At 43.8% G+C, this 20,393-nt stretch overlaps 1 protein-coding gene across 6 annotated transcripts in view; it reads right to left on the bottom strand.

The window, feature by feature from the left end:
* The window catches only part of LOC309796051 (uncharacterized protein), a 93,906-nt gene that overhangs the window by 32,090 nt on the left and 41,423 nt on the right, over positions 1-20,393 (bottom strand). For 5 of the 6 annotated variants that reach the window (XR_014292418.1, XR_014292419.1, XR_014292420.1 and 2 more), the window contains one exon: positions 8,945-8,992. Coding sequence is in view for 1 of the 6 variants with exons in the window: in XM_082608971.1 (XP_082465097.1) it covers positions 8,945-8,992 (48 nt within the window). In the remaining 5 variants the exon portion in view is untranslated. Of the gene's footprint in view, positions 1-8,622; positions 8,726-8,944; positions 8,993-20,393 lie in introns of those variants that run through there. The other variant, XR_014292421.1, reaches the window with a different exon arrangement.

The raw sequence follows: 20,393 nt of genomic DNA, 5'->3' as shown, positions 1-20,393 counted from the left end.
TAAACACTAGTAGTGTCTACCACAAGCTGCAAGTATCAGAACACTCGACTAAAAGTTCCACTCCATACCTTATGGAAACCAGCATTCTTATAACAGAGAAGAAAATGGCTATTGGACAGGTAACCAGCAGCGTTCATCATACACCCTCATCTTAAGATGAAGAACCCGAGACTTAGAGACGTTTAGTAATGCACACAAAGTCATTCAACAAGAAAGTAACACCCTGAATTTGAACCTTGGTTTGACTCCAAACGTCTGTATTGTTTTTACTCCAGCAAACTGCCTCGCAAAGGAAAAAGAAAATGTTTCGTGATCATCTACCACTCAGGGTTATCCACAGTGGTCCACAAAGTCAGAAGAGAGAACTGGAGCTCAAGCTGGCTATGGACCACCACTGCATCATACAGAAGTGCAGATGTCAGCACTGGAAGGGGCTCTCAGGCAAGAGACCAGACCACCTTTCGCCACATCAGCACCTTTTCAGATACAGAAACTGTGACCCATCAAGTGAAGTACTTTGTCCAAAAGTACCTGGACTATGATGAGATAGCTCTACTATAGCATTTGTGTCAGCCAGGGTCCTGGCAGCAATCAGAGGATACATTCCAAAAGTATAACTGAAGGTGTGGGCAGGGTAAAGGGGACCAGGAGATTGTGCAGCAGGCCCGAACCAGCAGCAAGGAAAAGCTGTTACCATCCTAGTCCTGAAGTGGGAAGGAGAACAGAATCTGGTAAAAACTGAGGCTGTTGGAAAGGGACAACCCAACAGAAGGTGTGGCACAAAACAGAGGAACACCATCATTGCCAAATGTGACCTAGCAGAGAGGGAGCTGGAGAAATAAATATCCAGACCTCCCTTTCCTCCCAACTCTCTAATCCTCCTCCCTCCCCCACTGATACCTCCCATTGGCCAAATCCACTGGAAGCCAAGGGTCAAGGAAGCCTGGGTGATACAGTCCATAGAAGTTCATTTCCAGGGGCCCAGAGCAGGGGAGATAAGGGTAAAAGGGGGATCTGAAGTGTTAAACTGAGACTATACATTATAGCAACTTTTCTTGTTATTTATCGATTCATTTGTTTACTTATTTACCATGTTCAGTGTCAGAAAGTGCTAAATACATTTTAATTCCCATCAAAATTCAAGTTTGTCTTTGAAATCTGGTAGTGAAAGCATGTCACCTATCCAAGTATAATGCTATTTTTATTTAGAAGATCAAGGGTATATTTTAAGGCCATGTTTAGTTCAGCATGAGGTAAAGAAAACTACATTTTAACCACAGCTTGACTTCTCGTTAAACATGGCAGATTGACCACATGTGATTATCTATCTCTCTCTCTCTCTCTCTCTCTCTCAGTCCCATTAAAACAACAGTAAAGAAATTAAAACAAAACAATGAGAGAGGGAGAAAAGAGAAGAGAGAGAGGTGTACAAGTCCACACAAACTAAGAAAATAGGAAAGGAGACCTTAGTGGATGAGAACTGTCAACACATTTTTTTTTTTTTGCGGTAAGCGGGCCTCCCACTGCTGCGGCCCCTCCCATTGCAGAGCACAGGCTCCAGACGCGCAGGCTCAGCGGCCATGGCCCACAGGCCCAGCCACTCCGCGGCATGTGGGATCCTCCCAGACCAGGGCACGAACCCGCATCTCCTGCATCGGCAGGCAGACTCTCAACCACTGCGCCACCAGGGAAGCCCTGTCAGCACATTTTTTGAAGATGGAAAGTCAGTGGAGGAGTGTGTATCAATTTAGAAGAGTGAAGGAAATGCCAAAGAAAAGTGAGCCAGTTAGCCCCAAGAGAATTCTGGGAAGGCTTAGGACTTAAAAATACCAGGTACCACAGACATTAGGGGTAAAATACAGGAAAACAGGAATTGAAAGTATGTACGTGGAGGAGTAGGTTCCCACATTTCCTTCATCCCATGCAGCTAGCCAGGCAACTGTTCCATCCACCCTTTTTGTGCCTGGGAAACAAAAGCTGTAGTCTCTGAAGACACTGGATCAGACACACTTGGGGCATTGGAACACTGGGTATAGTAGAGGGTGGGATGAGGCACATGACAGAAAATGGAGGGATTAAGTGAAAGTATATATATGGAATGGCAGGAACCCAGCCAGCCTACCCCCAATCCCAAAATACGTGCAGGCAGGCTAAAGGATTCTATCCTTGAATAAGTAAAGGTCACTAGAGGAAATTCCCCTGTATACTGACATTTGGATGTCCTCCCACAAAAAGGCAGTCGCTGCCCAATCACTCTACAGTGAAGCCACTAGCTGGCACGCTCTGCCTTTCCATCCAACACTTCCACCCAGCTTTTGAGGGCTCAACTCTTAAATACGAATTGACAGCCAAGGATCACAAGACATTTGAGGAGAGCCTCTAAAATGAGAGAATAGAAGAAAAGTTTATGTGTATTTATATATATATTTATATATATAAATGTGTGTTTTTATGTATTTCATATATATATATATATATATATATATATATATATATATATATATATAAAGCATGAAAGGACGCTATGAGAAAGAGATAGAAAACAAGGCATTGATGGATATTGAAAATATGATAATCAAAATGAAAAAAAGAGTAGGAAGATTAAAATAGGGAAATCTCTCCAAAAGTAGAACATAATAAAGACCAAGAGAGAAAAAGATAAGGAAAGTAGAGGAATAATCACGGAGGTCTAACATCCAAATAATTGAAATTTCAGAAAGAAGAAAGAGGGGAGAAAATTATTAAAGTAATAATACAGGAAAATTTCTCAGATACTAAGGACATGAATTTCCACATTGAAAGGGCAAAAGAAAGGGCCAGAAAAGATGAATGCATAAAGATCTATACCAACTCACATCATCATAAAATTTCTGAATAATATGGGTTAAAAGAAAATCCTAAAAGCTTCTAGAGCTGTATAAGAAAAAAAATCCTATACAGAAGATTAGGAGACAGACTGGCAGCAGACTTTTAAATAGCAACATTGAAAACTAGGAGACAATGTCTTTAAAATTCTGGGGAAAAAAATCAACCTATAATTTTATATGTAGCTAAACTATCTACTTCATATGATGAATTATATAATTTTGCCTTTAGGAGAACTATATTTCCATGCTCATTGACACCTGGCTTGGCCATAAGATTTGCTTTGGCCAATGAAATGTGAACAGAAGTGACATGTGCCAGTTCTGAGCAGCAGCACTGAGAGTCATCGCTGGTTTTGTCAGTGCTCTTTTTCTTCTGCTGTGAGAACTGCTTTTCCCAGAAAGGGGCTTCTTCCTCAGCCTGGGTCCAAGAATGAAAAATACCAAGAGAGAGCTGTGGCTGACCCATGAAGAACAGAAGACATGAGTAAGAAAGAACTTGTTGTGTAAACCATTGAGGTTTTAGAATAATTTACCACCACAGCATAACCATTAGTCAGTAAAAAGCTGACTAATACACTTCCCATACGCCTTTACTTAGGAATCTACTAGAGCATGTGCCTCAACAAAGCAAGTGAGTAAACCAAAACAGAGGGAGACTTTGGACCCAGAAAACAAGGACTCTAACACATGAAACTGGTGACAGAAAGTCCTAGAATGATACCTGTGCAGCAAGCCTAGAGAGCAACTAGCCCAGACTGAAGCAGGAGGCTGGAACACTCCAGGAAAAAATAAAATTGATATATTATCTGATAGTTTTTAGTATTTAGAAAATAATACTGAGAGCTATTTGACAAATCTGATGGATGTTGTAGAGAAACTAAGGAATAAATAAATACAAAGAAAACTAGGCAAATAAAAATTAAGCAATTATTGACCCTAGTGAAAATAAAATATTATTTAAAAAAGGACATGTAAGCTTAATGCATTGGCTTACCAGTGGCCAATATTTACAAAGCTATAATAATATAAACATTGAATACTGATTTTGAAGAAATATGCAATTTACTTATATTAGGGCAATAGGGGAGGGAAGATGGAGGGATTCTGGAGCAGTCATTAGGGCTGTTCACAAATATTCCAGGGCATCTCCTTCCAGGCATGTGGTAGGACAGTCCTTTCTGGCCTTCTTTAAAATTAACTGTGGCCCTATGGTTTCCTTCAATCAATAAAACATGAGGGAAACTGACTTGTGACATAACTGGGCAGAAGCTTTGAGAGCCGGTATGTAGTCACTCTGTTATTTGCAGAGATCATGGAATCAGGTGTTGTGATGGAGACTCCATCAGCCTAGAGGACCAGCGTAAGCCAGAGGTTCCCTAACCACCTAGGGTGAACATGTAGCAGGAGCAAGAAATAAACTTTTGTTGTATAAAGCCACCAGTAATTAGGAGTGGTTTGTCTGCAGCATAAACTAGCCAAGCATGACTACGAGACAGCTAGATTCTCATCTACCGTTACAGGAAGTCAACAAACAACATCTAAAATAATGAATCAAGGAACCACAGTAAAAACATATAAAATATGAAGGTAAATACTACAGGCAATAATTAAAACGGTTGAAAGGTGGTTGCTCCAAAGGAGCAGGCTTAAGAGGGAGCAGTGCTGGCCTGATTGTTTTTGTTGTCTGTGTTCTTACAAGCCTGATGTTTGAAAAAAATATTTGTACTATTACCTTGATAAAAATAATTTAAAACCATTCTATATATGCATATTCTAGTGGGGATCCAGTATAAGGAACAAGATACTGGTAGCAGCAGGGTTGTATGTGAATTTCCTCTCCAGTGCTTAGAATTCCTAACGAAGAAAAGAGGGTCTAGCCTACATTGTTTTTAATAGAGAAACTCAATTACCATGAGACCCTTAAGACAGGTCCCTCTAGATTGAACACTGACTCCAGATATTTTGTAGGACTTTTATCTCCAGGATCATAATTCCAAAAGAAGCAATGATAAAAACAGTAGATATGGATGAATGAAGAGTTTTGATTCTAAGTAATCAGGGATACTTAGAATAAGTCGTCAGAAGGACTTGGAGATTGTATTATAAAATCATCATGAAAGTACATGTTTCTCCAAGGGCTGAGGAGAAAAGGGCTCCCTAGGAGCATCTCTGTCACAATAGGATACCTGCCCAAGTGGACCCTGATACCTCGTTCTAGAGATATTTCTTCCTCAGAGAGTTTCTCTGCTCATGTTTAGAGGAATTTGTACTGTGCTTCTGTAAAGGAGCAATACCTCTTACACTCCAATAGCGAATAAGGCAGAGCAGCCTAGGAAAGACCTGTGCATCTCACAGCAAAGTAACACAGAGATGAAGCAAGATGAATGATGGCTCATGGTGAAGCCCATTTCATCATCCAGAAGAGTCAGGAGACTCACCCAAAATATCCAACTCATCCAAAACATCAGGAGAGAGAAAACTCTAGTGAAAGCTGTGTTTCTATGTGTACTGTCACATCAATCCAACCATACTGCCTGTTATAACATGGCACCCATTTGGAAGAGGGTGTGTTGGGAACAGGGATAGTACTTGTAGCTTTGGACCAGAGAGTAAGTTATATATGCCTGGATCAGGGTGTACTGTCAACAACAGCTCCTATCATGCCCAATGCATTCCTAAATGGCTCCATCTTTGGCTGCTCTTGCAAGCCTAGTCATTTGATCATGTCATGGCTGCTTGTGAACTGGAATCACATAAATCAACCAAACTGGTCCTTTATATCTGAATTGGATGTGAGGTGTTCACACTGACTTTTAAGTATGGACTTCCATATGTTCTGGGACATGACAATATTTCAAGATGATAATGAAATCAAACTATAAATTTCTGACTGGGGAGTAGGTGCAAAAGTATCCAGCTCTACTATCCTTCCTTCCCAATCCTTCTTCCAAGACCAAATCTTCTCTCCCCTCCCTAAACTAAAGATACATCACATACATCTCTGACTGATGCAGAGCTGTAGCTCTAAGCCATACTGGATGCTCTAACCTCTGACTCACATGGTCCCTAGGGCCTAGGACCAGTTTTTCAGCATTAATAGCTTTCTCTTCCACCTCCTGCTAAACTAAACAAAAGTTCTAAGAATGTCGACCAAACTGTCACTTTGATCCAACATCTTGAGTTCAAGGGATTCTAACATCTTCTGAACGCTAAAAATCTCAACTGTTCAAAATCTGACCCAAATCTACCTTACCTTCCAGTCTTTTCTCCAGTAGCTTCCTGCCAACATCCACACCTCATTCCACTACGCTAGATTACTTGTGGCTCGGTGAACAACCCATGTATTTCCCTGCTGTCGACCTCTGCTCGTGCCAGTGCCTTGACCAGGAATTTTCTACCCCACTCAGGGTGCTACAGCCATTTGTTGATGTATGTCTTTCTCTCCCACTAGACTATGAGACAACCTGAGAGTAGGGACTGCGCCCTTCTCATCTGTGCATTCCTGGCACCCAGCATAGCACGTAGCCCATAAGAGGTACTCAATAAATATGTGTTAAACAAATCTTAAAAGGCACCACAAACCATTCGCTGATTTCTTAAAGTAACAAATGTACCAACTGAAGCATACTACTCCACATGATTATTCAGAACAGCCGATATCAAGGCTTACGTACCCCATATATGAGCTAAAGAGCCTAAACAAACTAACAAACAAACAGTGATCTCAGATCTCCAGAGGAAAGAAAAAAAGGAAAACCTCACTTCTCAAAATACTACTTCAGTGTGGCCAGAAGGCAGGAGGAGCCTCACGGAAGCCTAACAACTCCAAAAAAAAAAAAAAAAAAAAAGGTGCAGTGTATGTTCCTGGGCCCTCCATGTGTTCTGAGCTTGCAGCAAATGACTACTCCAGATAGGATTCTGTTTCTCACCTGGGCACTGAGAAATCAGAAGTCTGGCAGGAGAACAGAGCCATAGTTTTCTTAATTAATAGATCTCTGATGCTCATGGTGTTGAAGCAAATGCAGAACAAGAGGAAACAAAACATCCCCTCTCCCTTCAACACAAAAGAGTGGCCCAGAAGTCCAGGTGGTCCATGACAACAGCAAAGGATAGTCCACGAGTCAACTAAACGACCAAACACCAACATTCACTACATGCACAAGGCAGAAATGCTACAACGGTTCCGTCTTAACCCCATGAATTGGTTTGAGGGCTTAAGCACAATACATGTCATTAAGGACTTTTAAAGTAGATATGCTGTGGATAATCTACATATGATGGAGATCTGGTTACTGTATAGATCAAATGCCACTCGATTTCAGATGTCACCAAAAAGTTTGCTAACATGTACATGTAGCATAATTTTGAACCAAAAACCTGGAGTTGTGAAAGAAAAATGACACCTCCAAGCCTATATGGAAAGCGGCGGGAGGCAGGGGTAGAAAAAGAAGTACAGGAGAGAGGGGCAGCGTGTTGGTAGCAGTCAACAACGATTTGTGTAACTGAACTTGTCTGGCCTTCCTAAAGACCTTGACATAAACCCAGGCACCAGCTGACAGAAGCAATAGCAATTCGAGTCCATTTGCCAGAAATTCTATGGGCAAAGAGAAAACATCACCTTTGGGCTGTAAAGAGGGACTCGGGCACAGTCACTATTAAGAAAACAAAAAAGAGAAAACGATTTTTAAAAAGATACATGACAGTACCCCTTTAATGATCATAATGTCCTCTGATGAAGGTGGAAGGTATTTGGAAAATAATCAGTAACCTTCCCTAATAGTTTTTTCGGGGGGAAATGGTGGTAAACCTTTTGTTGCCTTCTCTTCAGACATGCACCGGTGACATACGGCAGTTTCAAATTCCTCCCAATGACAATTCACCCTGGAGAGTCTATTTCACGCTGGAGCACAGAGGAAAGAGAAAATTGTCAAAAAGCTAGGGCAGCCAGATTTTGCTAATAAATCTGGACAGTTAGCTGTTTGGTATCGCATAGCGTTTTATTTCATAGGAGGCTGGCAGATCCCCTTGTGGCTTCTTTGGTTAATGCTTCCTGGAGAGAAGAGGCAAGAACTGTGAGTGGGTTCACCCCAAGTGAACTGTGAGATGCCCAGAGTGTCCCATGGATGTATAACCGGACTATGGGATAAGATAGACTATTGCCCATATTTTGCAGCAAAACTTTTATAGCAATAGTGGGGACTCCAAAGATTTCAATGCCAGGAGAGCAGGAAAAGGAGAATGAGCACAGTTCAAATGGAGGCAGAACTTGGGAGAGCCATAGAGTTGTCCCCAAGGGGGCTGACCGGCGCTCCAACTTACAAAGATCAAAAAACTACGACAAATGCAAGCTGGCTATTTCAGATGGCAATCTGGTTAGGAAAGACTGGGCAGCAGTGGCAGTACTAGTCATCAGGCAGGTAGAAGCACTGTGCTCCCACAAGAGTTTACTTGAACTGGATCCTAGCTGGCAGCCAGGTAGCGAGACAGAGCCCAGCACCCCAGAAAAAGGCCTAGCAAAGCCTAGGCTGGATGTCAGAGCCCCAACGAAGCAGGACAGCCTTCAGTGGGTTCCTGGAGCTTGTCCCCACTTCACCCACACCCTACTGTAAAAAGGGTGACTGCAGACTAATTAGCACCCACGGGCCTCAGGGGCTCTTCCCAGGGACACTTAGTATTGAGTCATCAGACTACTTCCAGATGTTATCTATTGGGCAGAAGTGGTGGTGGATTACTACTCACCTGCCAAGGTCAGTCCTTAATGCTTCAGGCACTGAACGTCACTGAGTCTTCTGGCTGAGACCTTTAGCACCTACCCATTGGGGCTGGGGCAACTAGAGTCTGACAATCAGATGGCAGGTCTGGAATGCAAGGTCTATTTCACCACTGTGCTCTGCCAAGGTCATCAATCCACTGTACAGGGCATCCAGTGCCATGTAAGGGAATGGAATTCAGCCTTTGATTCAGCAATCCAGGGCACTAGCTCCCATTATATCAATGTCTAAGTGATACCAGTGGATAAAAATCTAGCATTAACATTTCAGTGTCAGTGGCCTCAGAGAGAGCTTCAACATACGTACCAGATGGATTCACTCTTTTAGATTTAGTTCCCTTCTCTCGGCAAACTCCTGCAACAGCAAAGGAATAATTACTGCTCAGTGGAATACTGTACAGCGCTAGCCAAAAAATAAAGTCACATCAATTTAAACCAGTAAATATGAATTTTTGGAAGGGAAAAGAATTCTCTTTCCAGAGGCAATTATTTGTCTTTTCAGAAATGTTTGCCAATACAAAACCCTCCTCCCCCGCCTGTGGAACTCCAAAGACAAGAACCACAGGAGGGCATCTTCACCGCTGGAAGGGGCTGGAAGGCATTGGGCAGAGGGGCAGAGATGGCCTTGTGCATTGCTAAGGGGAACACAACTTAAATCTAAAACTCATATGCAATGGAGAGCACACTCACAAAGGAAAGATAGCAAATGGTAGGATGACCATCATTCTTTTTTTTTTTTCTTTGCAGTACGTGGGCCTCTCACTGTTGTGGCCTCTCTCATTGCGGAGCACAGGCTCCGGACACGCAGGCTCAGTGGCCATGGCTCACGGGCCCAGCCACTCCGCGGCATGTGGGACCCTCCCAAACCGGGGCACGAACCCGTGTCCCCTGCATCGGCAGGCGGACTCTCAACCACTGCGCCACCAGGGAAGCCCCCAGGATGACCATCATTTTTTCATGTGGACTCCACTTGACAGACAACAGATCACTTTCGCGTTCATTATCTCACTAGAGGCACCCAACATCTCTGCAAGGCAGGCAGGGAAAGGACTGTTAGACCCATTTTACAGATGAAGAAGCTGAGGTGTGATAGCAATTTAATGGACTTCACTTCAGACCTGCTTCTGTCCCACAACCGTGGCATCACCTAGGTGGCAGTGGATACAAAATGGCATCCTCATCCCTCCACTGGCCACCTCACCCCAACCACACCAGCTACTGCTCTTAATTCACTGAGGAAACTGCTTGTATCCTAGGTGTGGAGGCAGCTGTTCAAAGCCCTTTACACCCACATCCAACTGGCTCCCACTGGAGGCCGACAGCTGGTCTAATTGAATTGTCATTAGGCACTAGAGGCAGCACCTCCACCGTACACCTTCGACAGAGAAGTCAACAGATGTGTCTCCCTAGCTACTCAAGAGTGTGCTTGGAACAGTTCGCTTTGATTCCCTTTTAAAGCAATAATGGCCCCAACACTACTACTCCCCCACACCACAAAGAGCCAGCAATGCACGGCAGCGGCTTAGTACCCTGAGGACTCATGAACCACTCCCACCCTATCCCCATCCACATGGACATTTAGGAAAACCTTCAACAGCATCGCTCTTACACTGGGGCAACAAGGTCCCTGCCAGAGGCCTCACACTTTACAGGGCCTTGCTCTGGCCCCACTCCAGCCTCACCACTGCCCATAAAGCAAGGAATCTATGGGGCCAAGGGGACTTGCCCACCCAACGTCTATGCTTTCCTCTTCTATGCCACTCTCAAACTACCCAAGACCTTGAAATTCCCTGCCCATGTGCCCCAAGCCTGTGTTCATGGCCTGGCAATCCTCTGCCCTAGTTTTGCTTTCCTGAGGATGGAGCAAACCACAGATGGACACAACCCTAGGCCTGAGTGGTGAACGACGGGTGTCCACTGAGCAGCTGTTACTCTTCTACCCGGTGATGATGAAGCTTGACCATGTGGGCTACAACAGTACTCAGTACTTCTCAAACTTTAATGTGCTTGTGAATCATCTGGGATCTTATTAAGGTCCACACCTTGGTTCAGTAGGCCTAGAGTAGGCCCTGAGAGTTGACAGTTCCAATGAGTGCTTGGGTAATGCTAATGCTCTGGGCTGGGGTCCACACTTTGAGGAGCAAGGTTGGTGTTTATAGGCCTGTGTGGAGGGCCCCTCAGGGTAAGAGACAGAGCCAAGAGGTTGGAGAGTAAGGGGAGTTTGCAGTGAGCCTGTATTTTGCACCCTTGCCCCAGGCCCACCAAAGTTAGGGGTGGCCTTGCCTTTCATCATGTCAAGAAGTATCAAGAGTATGTCAACATCTCTGAGCACCAAAGGAAAGCAGTTAAGTGAGACATACCATTTGTCCCTCCTCCAAAGCCCCTACATCCTTCCCACCATCCCCTCCCATGCCAGAAACTGGGAGGCCATCTCCTGGGACCTGTCACAGTGATACATGTCATCAATTTTCAATACCAACCGCCCCCTTCCATGGATGGTCACGTAGTGTTTTACTATGCCACCATAATGTCTGGCTCTCAGAAGTCCGACCTTCCACTTTGCCTTACCAGTGGTCAGTGACAAAGACTGAAGATGTGGAATTCAAGTAAGCTGGAAAAAAAATACTAGATTCTTAAAGACAACACATCTTCTACCAAGGAGTCCCACGTACTCCCTGGCCTGAGAGGGAGGGCAGGACCCTTTAGGTAGACCTGACCCATCCACACTAACACGTAGCCAAGAAATCATAAAACCCCAGCCTCAGGCACTGGTCCACCAACAAGTTACAGACAATCTATACTCACATTACCACACCCACATGAGCAAGCCTCGAGTTTTTCCTGTCCTTTATCATTGTAAAGAGATAGGTAAAAACAAAAATAAACACAAAACCACAGAAATATTGCTTAATTGGAATATGCAAATGGGGGAGCAAACCACCAATGCATTCCTGAGGCACAGTTTTCGAAACTTTTTCAACGCGAACTCACTTCAATCCAATGGTAGTGGTAGCCCATATAAAACAGATGAAAACAAAACTTCATATGGAGTATGAAATGGGGATGGGCAGCCCAGAGCCCTGTTTACTTGGGACCCATTGACTGATACACATGGAGGCACCCAGGGAAGCTCCTAGAATCCTCTAGTGCTCCCAAGTATTCCCTTTGGAAATGATCACTGAAGCATAAGTCACTTTATTAAGATCAGATCAGACTTTCTAATCTCACCAATTAGCACTCAGGCACAAGAGAAGCAAAAAAAAGAAAGTTCAGATGAAAGAAGTTACAGCACAGTACAGTGGTCTGGAGAGTGGGTCACAGAGCTGAGAAATGTTTTGATAATACATCCAAATGAAGCCTCATGCTCACTTGAGGAATACAGAGAGCTGGGTTTGAGTCCTAATTCTGCAGTTAACTCACTTTGTGACCTTAAATAAGGCCCTTCCCTTCCCTGAGCCTCAAGACATAGGACCCAGATGGCCTTTGTCCAGCTCTGACACTCTGGGATTTTATGATTATTTCAGCATTCCACATTTAAGTGAAGATTCACGGTCATATCATCCATCACAGATAGATGCTAGCAGAAAATAAAGGAAACCTTTATGGTGTTCTGCTGGCACAGTTCTGTGCTTTCGTTCAGAAGCTCAAAGCATTTTAATAGCTTATTCTGTTGGAACCATAGCAGAAAAACAAAAAGGAAATTAATCTTGAAGAAATCATATATCTGCAATCTTTTACTATCTCTTAGTAAGCCTCCAGCTACTTCTGCACATTGCCAGTCCTTACTGAATTCTGGAAAGAGGGACAGAAGATAGTGTTTGAGTCTTTGCAGGGAGGGAGGTGGTCTTTAGGGTATAAGACCAGGGAGGCAGCGAGCCCACCAGGAAGCATTTGCAGTCATCTAAATAAGTGATAGAGAGGACCTGAACCAAAGTCATGTCAGTGGAGGTGGAAAGGACAGGACAGGTCCAAGTGGCATTCAGGAGGATACACCCACAGGACTGGATGCTGGGGTTGAGGGGAGAGAGGGAGAATGAATGCCAAGCATTTTACCTGGGTGATGACATGCATGACAGTGCCATTATCCAAGCTATGATGCTGAGAAGGAAAAAGAGATTTGAGACGCAAGCTGATGAGTTAAAGGTTGGAACGTTGACTGTGAAATGACTGTGGATCATCAGGTGGAAATGTCCAGTATGCCCGTGAGTATACTGTTGTAAAGTCCTACAGGTCTCCGCAGGATCGAATGCAACCACGAGATTGTTCTGGAAGTCCTCAGCGTACGGGGTCCCTGCCTCCTTGTAATTTTGCCACATTGTCTCGTTTATTCATTAAAATGTTGAGTCCACTCCCCCAAATATCCAGTCCCTACTTACTTTGTTATGCAAGGGGATATATGGGTGAATAAAAATAGACATGGTCTCTGCTCTCATCTAGCTTGTAGTCTCGCAGTAGAGACAATTAACAAGAAAAAATATATAGTTATCATTTTAAGTTGTGATAAATATTATGAAGGAAACAAATGGGTACAGTGATCAAGAATACCAGAGGGAAGAGGGGGGACCTCTCGAGAAGGCCTTTAAACCAACACTTGAAGGACATTCCTAGACAAGGTAATAGCACATGCCAAGACCTAGAAGCAGCAAGAATTTAGTTGCAAAGCTAGGACACCCACCTAGCGTGGGTTCTGTGGTATGCCTGGAAAATTTGCTGCTGTTACTGATGTCTCAGTGATAGTAATAAAGTAGTACAAGAAGGGATGCTCATAAAATTATACCAAAGCCAAAGCACTTGATGCCTGTGACATGGTGTTTAACGATTTTATGTTGTCACTGATGGGATTGGCTGGATACAGATGGTTACATTAGTCAGATGTAATATTAACTTAAACAAAACTTTAAATAAAATTGCCACGGAACTCTGTATTCCATTACTAATAGCTCTGATTGCCTCAAATCATGCCAGAATGTGGAAGTCGCACTCTGGGCAAAGTCACCATTCTGTACGATTTCAGTCAAACACTGTTATTGAGGAAGCAATACTTAAAATAACGTTCCTTTTAATGATTAAATAGAGGGTTGGCACAAACTACAGAACAGAAAAAAAAAAAGATTTGATATAGCCACTGGGGAAGGGATAAGTAGGTTGTGTTTGCAATTCCTTCCTGGTGGGTTTACAATTATTCCACAGCATGACAGCTAAAATGCCTAAGAAATCGCTTACCTGAACCTCAGTAATAATTAGTTTTCTATCCTTTGTATGTTCACCATGAGTTCTGTTGACCTCGCCACATGGAAAGTCTGAGTTTACCCATTTACAGTTCAAGTATTCATTCCTTGCAGGCAAGCAAAAGTGTGCTGGGGGGTGAACAGTGCCTGGCCAGCAGTGTGTGTTTTAACTAGGATGTTTAAGATGCATCAGTTGAATAATTAATGTATAAATCTTAGCTGGCTGGGTAACAAAATGAAAACAAGCTTTATTGGGTATAGACATAGATTTAGCTCAAGTCTTTTTGCTTTTAAGATGAGATGTCAAAAAAGGCAAAAGACAGACTCCTCTTTGTAGTGCAATTAAAAGGGAAACAAATTGTGTTAATGTGTTTTGCTTGTGATTTGGCTGAAAACTGTGGTGCTTCAGTATTACAATTTAGGTGCGGGACAGCATGCCAGTGAAGAACTCACAGGTGCTTATCAACTACTCACCATTCCCTCGTTTGTAAAACCATTCAGAAATGTGTGGTCTGCCTGCAGCAAGCTATAACTAAAGCTATTCTTTGTAATTAAGGGCTATTTTTAAATTTACATTTTAAAGTCCACTGGCAGCCCTTATGTCTTTTGTCTCACAAGGGTGGAACCGACAGGGTGGGCCATTCAGAAAGGGCCCTCAATCTAACCCCAGCCCTCAGCAAAGGAGCCATGTGTGATTCTGGCAAAGGACTAAAGGGCTCCAGCTTGCTGGTGGTGTTTGCATTACTAGGGGGCTATCAGCCCCATCGGAGTCCCTGGAAAACAGCAGCCCTCTGCTGTAACACAGTACATAAGCTATTGCATCTGCAGAACTCTGTGCAGCTTGCTTTGTGCTATTTCCACAAATGCTAAATAGCCCAACAGAACACAGACTTTCTTCAACACTCCTGGCTCTGGCAAACAAGCTGGGGAAATGATTTGACTATATAGAGTTCAATTTTGACTCTTGGGGTTTCCAGAGGTTCAGCTCAAATGTAGTGCTGAGGGTGTGTTTCTTTCCCTCAAGTCAAACAAGCTGAATGCCAAAGGCCACAGAGTTGTTTTCCGTGCTTTAGAACTCACAAGTGATGGATGAACTGTACATCTCTACCTCCTCGTGCCTCACTTTATATACAGGGAAACTGAGGCTCTGAAAGTTTAGATGACTCGCCTAAGGTCTCCTGGCCAATTAGTGGCAGAGGACTGGCTAAAACCTGAGTTTTGTCCTCTCCCGGCGGGCCTCTTTCCAACACACTTCATCACCCCCTAAAGCCAGCCTGCTAGAAAATGTCCAGGCAGTGTGTCATGTGGAGTAATTTACTGGTATAGAGGGGTATCTATGAGGGGTAAGTGAACGTAAACTCTAAGGCTCCTACAGAACAGCCTGGTTATTGAGCTGCTCAGCTTCCATCTGTGGTCCGACCAAAGCTTAACACCTTGCTGGGTCACCATGGCCAAAGCAGGGTTTGACTGGCTTAGACTTGAACTATGCTCCACTGTTCCTCGTATCTGTTACCCCTAACTCTGACCCATCTTCTTGTGGTTTGGCTTGTGACCTAATACTCCTTGGCTCCCCACTTTGGCTTGTTCATAGATTTTCTCTCTTTCTCCCTTCCTCCCAGCTTCCATCCCACCATATTCCGTTCTTCAATCTTCCACGCCTACTGCTGCCCCACCTGGCCCTGTCATCTCAGGATTTGAAGTCCAGGCCATCATAGACAGATTCCTCCCTCTCTCTTGGCCCACCAGTCCCCATGGATGAGCACTGGGGGCAGGGAGTGAGGTGGCGGAGGCAAGGGTTATTTGAACACTTGCTTTTTCAAAAGATCAACTAGAAGCTTCTCTCCACCACCCCTTGGCATAGCTACAGTGCAACGAAAAAGGATAATCGAAAGCTGACCCAGGGCCTTGCAAAGATCATGAAGGCCCCGCCGAATGAAAAGATGAAATTAGGATCCACCCACAATTAGGACTGAATGCATTTTCTTACATTCTTGGCTTTTTAAAATTGTTCACCTCTATATGGTTTATAGTAGCACTTTCCTAGCTAGAATATTTGCTAGGTATGAAATTACTATTATTTGGGACAATTGCTTTGGTGATGTTTTTAAAAGAGCCAGGAAGTCACCTAAACTATCAGAAAGATAACTTCTCATCAAACAGCTTGGGTGGAGACCTTTCATTTAGAGAAATAATCTCTGTGTAGAGAAAGTTACCAAGAAAATTCGGCCTCATTAGCAAATGTGTGTTACACTAGTGACTGGCAATAAAATAAATACATAAAACTATAATTCAAGTCAAACTACTGCTAAATTTGTGATAATTTAATCATGGGTTGGCATATTTTACCTTTCCTCTATCTATTAAAAAAAACAGCAACAATGGGTTTCTGAGTAAATTAAGAGTATAAACATGAGCTCTTAGGGGATGTTTAACCCAGTTCAGAGAACAACTTGTTTCCAAGCTCTCTGACAACATTCATTTGATATAAATAATTAGTGTGCTGATTTCAAATGATCTTTACCTATTCATTGGAGCATACTCCATCAAGACCTCTGCTTGGCAATATTTTGCTTGCTGCTTATAATATCATTTCTGCTTGCAAGTAATAAAGATCAATCATTTAAAAGGAACGTATAATTCAGAATTGTCTCGACATCAGAATGCCCACCCCTCCCCCCTCCTCCCTCTGCCCCTCGCCCCGCCCTGTCTATGTTAGGGAGGCCCAACTACACTACACAGACACACTTCCGCGTCCACCAAACCCTCATTAAAGAGCATTAGAATAAAAATGCCTATAAACGCCCCCATGCGATAAGACCTAAAGCAGTTTACCTGGTTATTAGGGGTATATAAACCAAGACTCCACTTAGGAGCCAAAACACCCAGGGCTTTAAGAGATTTAAAAATATATATAAGCAACCATGTACCTGTGTTACTCCTACAATTATAAAACAATCTAAGTCGTGTAAAAGTTTTCAGAGGAAGGGTAAAGAAGTATATTCGTAACTCAAACATTATCTGAGCAACAGCACCCCTGGCGACAAAACTCTCAGTGGAAGCCCTAGGAACCCAGCTTCTCTTTAACGACCTCCAGAGCCTCAGAGCTTCCCACCTCCCAAAGCTCTTCCCATCATCCAAAGGCTCAAGGCATTAGACCTCCTTTCTTTACATTGGGCCAAAACCTGCCTCCCTGTAATTCCTACACATTGGTCCAAATATCTTGGGGGGGGACGACTAATGTTCTCTATGGTTCTTTACATGGCATTTTTCACATACATGTTCTCAGTTGACCTTCTCAATAATCCTGTAAGGCAGACATTCCTATGACTTTTATCTTTTTTTTAAACTATGTGATGCATAGCAGTGTTTTGGGGTTTTTTGTTTGGTTTTTGTGTTTTTTAAAAAAATATTTATTCATTTATTTTTTTGGCTGCGCTGGGTCTTCATTGTGGCATGCGGGATCTTCGTTGTGGCATGCGGGATCTAGTTCCCCAACCAGGGATCGAACCTGGGCCCCCTGCATTGGGAGCATGGAGTCTTAACCACTGGACCATCAGGGAAGTCCCTACGACTCTTGTCTTATAGGTGAAGACCTAGAGGCTGAGAGAGACTCAATTCTGCACAGAGTGGTGAAGTGGCAGGGGCAGGGCTTCAACTCAGCTTCCCTAAATCTACCTTTTATGCCATTTTCATTACTCTGCCTTGTCTTGCTGAAACAGTTAAAAAAAAAAAAAGCTTCTGCTTTCCCATGAGAACAACCGCTGAAGGCAGAAAGGGGTAGAATAATTGAAGGTGTGCTCTCCATGCAGTCTCCCTGAGAGATCTCTGCTACTCACGTGGTTTTAAATCCCCCATACAGAGGGGCCCGGATCTGTTTCTAGCCCTGAGTTCCAGGACACAGTAGCGGCCCTCCCATCTGGATATCTCACAGTACCTCAAATTCAGTAGGTTCCAGGCTGAACTGGTCAATTGCTTCTTATTGTCTCTCCACCCTCCACTCCTGATCTTGGTCAGAAATAGCACACTCTACCCAGGCAGCCATGCCAGAAACCTGGAGAATTATACTAGACACTTCTTTCTCCCTCGCCAGCACCCTTGCCCCAACAGCATAAGGATTCCAAGACTTTGTAATCTCATTTGATCTGCCTCTTCCTCTCTATCCCCACTGCTACTGCCCTATTCCATTCACCATGAAATTTCACTTCGACAAATTCAACAGACTCCTAATGGTCTCTGTGCTTCCAGTAGCAGCCCTCTCAAATCCTCCCGCCTCCAGGTAGATCACCACCAGAGGGATCCAATATGACAATCTACGTCCCTCCCCTGCTACCAACCTGCCAATGGCTTCCTGTTGCCTCCGGAAGGGACTGTCAAACCCAGCTGATCAAGAAGATCACTGGGAATGTAGATGGGACATCTTTATATTTTTTAAATTCCCCAGTTGATTTGAATGAGTCAGCAAAGTTGGGAAGTAATAGCGTGAGAGGCAAAGTTGACACTCTCAATGATCTGATTCCTGCCTACCTCTCTAGTCAACATTCCTACCACTTTACCCTCAGCAATGGACATTCCAGTGATCTCAGAAACATACCATGCTGGCTCACACCTCTGTCCCCCATTAAACTGATCTCTCAGCCTACAATGTTCTTTCTACCTTTGGCCAACCTCTACTGAACCTTCAAAACTGAACTGAGGTGTCAATTCTTCAAGAAGTCTTTCGTGACCTCATCAGAGTGGATTAGCCGTGCCTCCTCTGTAACCCCCATCACACTGCACAGAGTTCTCTATCATAGCACTTAGCACATTGTGTTGAAATTATTTCCTATGTGTCTGACTCCCTGGCAAGCCTAAAAGCTCCTCAAAACCAAGGACCATGTTTATCCATCACTGGCAAATGCCTGTAATGTGACACGTGCTCAGTAAATGTCAACCTGAAATGAACTTGATTTCAAGCGAGGCTCTACACTGACTAACTGGAGATTTGGATTTTAGGAAACTCAGTTCACCTGCTTGGGTCTCAGTTCCCACATCCATAAAATAGGATAATAAACCCCCAGTTTCATTCATACGCCAAACATGTGAATGTCCACTAAGTGCCAGGTACTGGGTTATGTGAAGGTTAAACCAGTTAGATTTTTGTAAACTGTTACACAATATTGCAAAAATATTTCTGCAATTCTAGCTTTTGCTTAGTCTCTCTGGACCAGAAATAACAATTTCATTCCATAAAACCAAAGTCTACTAAGCTGTAGTTTCCATTAGGCTCACCAAGGTGTCAGGGTAAAGTCACTCAGCCCAGAGGGAAGGGCACTGGCCTAACTGGGATTGAAGGTGCAGCCCGGGAAAGCATAACATACAGAGAACCTGCTCTGGCAGGGGCAGTGCTAATCCTCCAGGGACACAGGAGTCACAGCTGAGCACCACTGAAGAAAGGTCACTGAGCCCCAATCCTTCTCCCTACTGACCTCTGCCTGACCTGTGAACAGGTTTCCATGGGAAAGGGTGTGGAGCCTGATGCAGCAGTTTACACTGAGCTCAACAACCTGACTTCCTGAGGCTTATCCAGGACTTCCTGAAGCTTGTCTACTCAGATGAGTACTGGGTCCCCTGAGATATTTCTGGCGATGTCACTGCCAGAGGCAACAGTCTTAAAGTTCAGTCCCACAAAGCCCAGGGAAACCAAATTGATTTGCTGGACCTGAAGAATTTGATCCTAGAGCAGCTCTGGGCTATTCTCTAGCAAATTACACTGCTGTTCTTGAGGGCTTGTATCCTGCAGGCACAGAGGGGATCACAAACTCACTAAAATCCTTGGACTAAAGATTCTTGGACCTGTTCTAATCTCCCACTCTCTCCCATATAGTTGTTCATCCTCTATGGGGAAATTCTAGTCAACAATTGCTTCTTAGAACCCAAAACTCTGCAGGCATCTAGCAATGACAGCATGTGATATAATGCCCAATCCCTTAATGCAATCTGATCTCTCATTGGCTCAGAAGTAACTCCTAGCATGGGGGAGCTATCAGAAGTTATGCCAAGAGCCAGGCAAAGAGGAGACAGAAGCATTTCCTTTATGTACACACCCCCGGAAAGCATAAGTCCACTTTCACTGAAGCAGGTTCTTATCAAGCATTCCCTCTGGATACCAGCCAGGTGATCATGCCTACCTCCAAGAAATTGCAAGGTTTGAGCTCTTTGACTAAGAGAAAATAAAAGATGAGACCTGTGCTATCATGTTATTGCACACTCGACATATGGAGTTAGACTTCCAGGATCACATTCGGCCCATGGACCTTCTCAATCACTCATTCAATAAATATTTACTGAGCACCTACTCCATAGCTGGAAAATCAGCCAAAATCTGTCCCTGCAGAGCTCACAGCCTAGTAGGGAAGACAGACATATAAACAAAAGAGTTGCAATATGACATTGTATGAAATCCAGAAGAATCCCAGAGCTGGAAGCCTCAGAAAGGGCTCTCCAGAAGAGGGGACACCCAGACAGGGCTTTTGAAGGATGAAGAAGGCA

The sequence above is a fragment of the Mesoplodon mirus genome (assembly GCF_964341445.2).
Source record: "Mesoplodon mirus genome assembly, chromosome: X".
In the NCBI taxonomy this organism is placed as follows: domain Eukaryota; kingdom Metazoa; phylum Chordata; class Mammalia; order Artiodactyla; family Ziphiidae; genus Mesoplodon; species Mesoplodon mirus.
The sequence above is the reverse complement of the archived record's forward strand: the minus strand, read 5'-3'. Positions and strand labels throughout refer to the sequence as shown.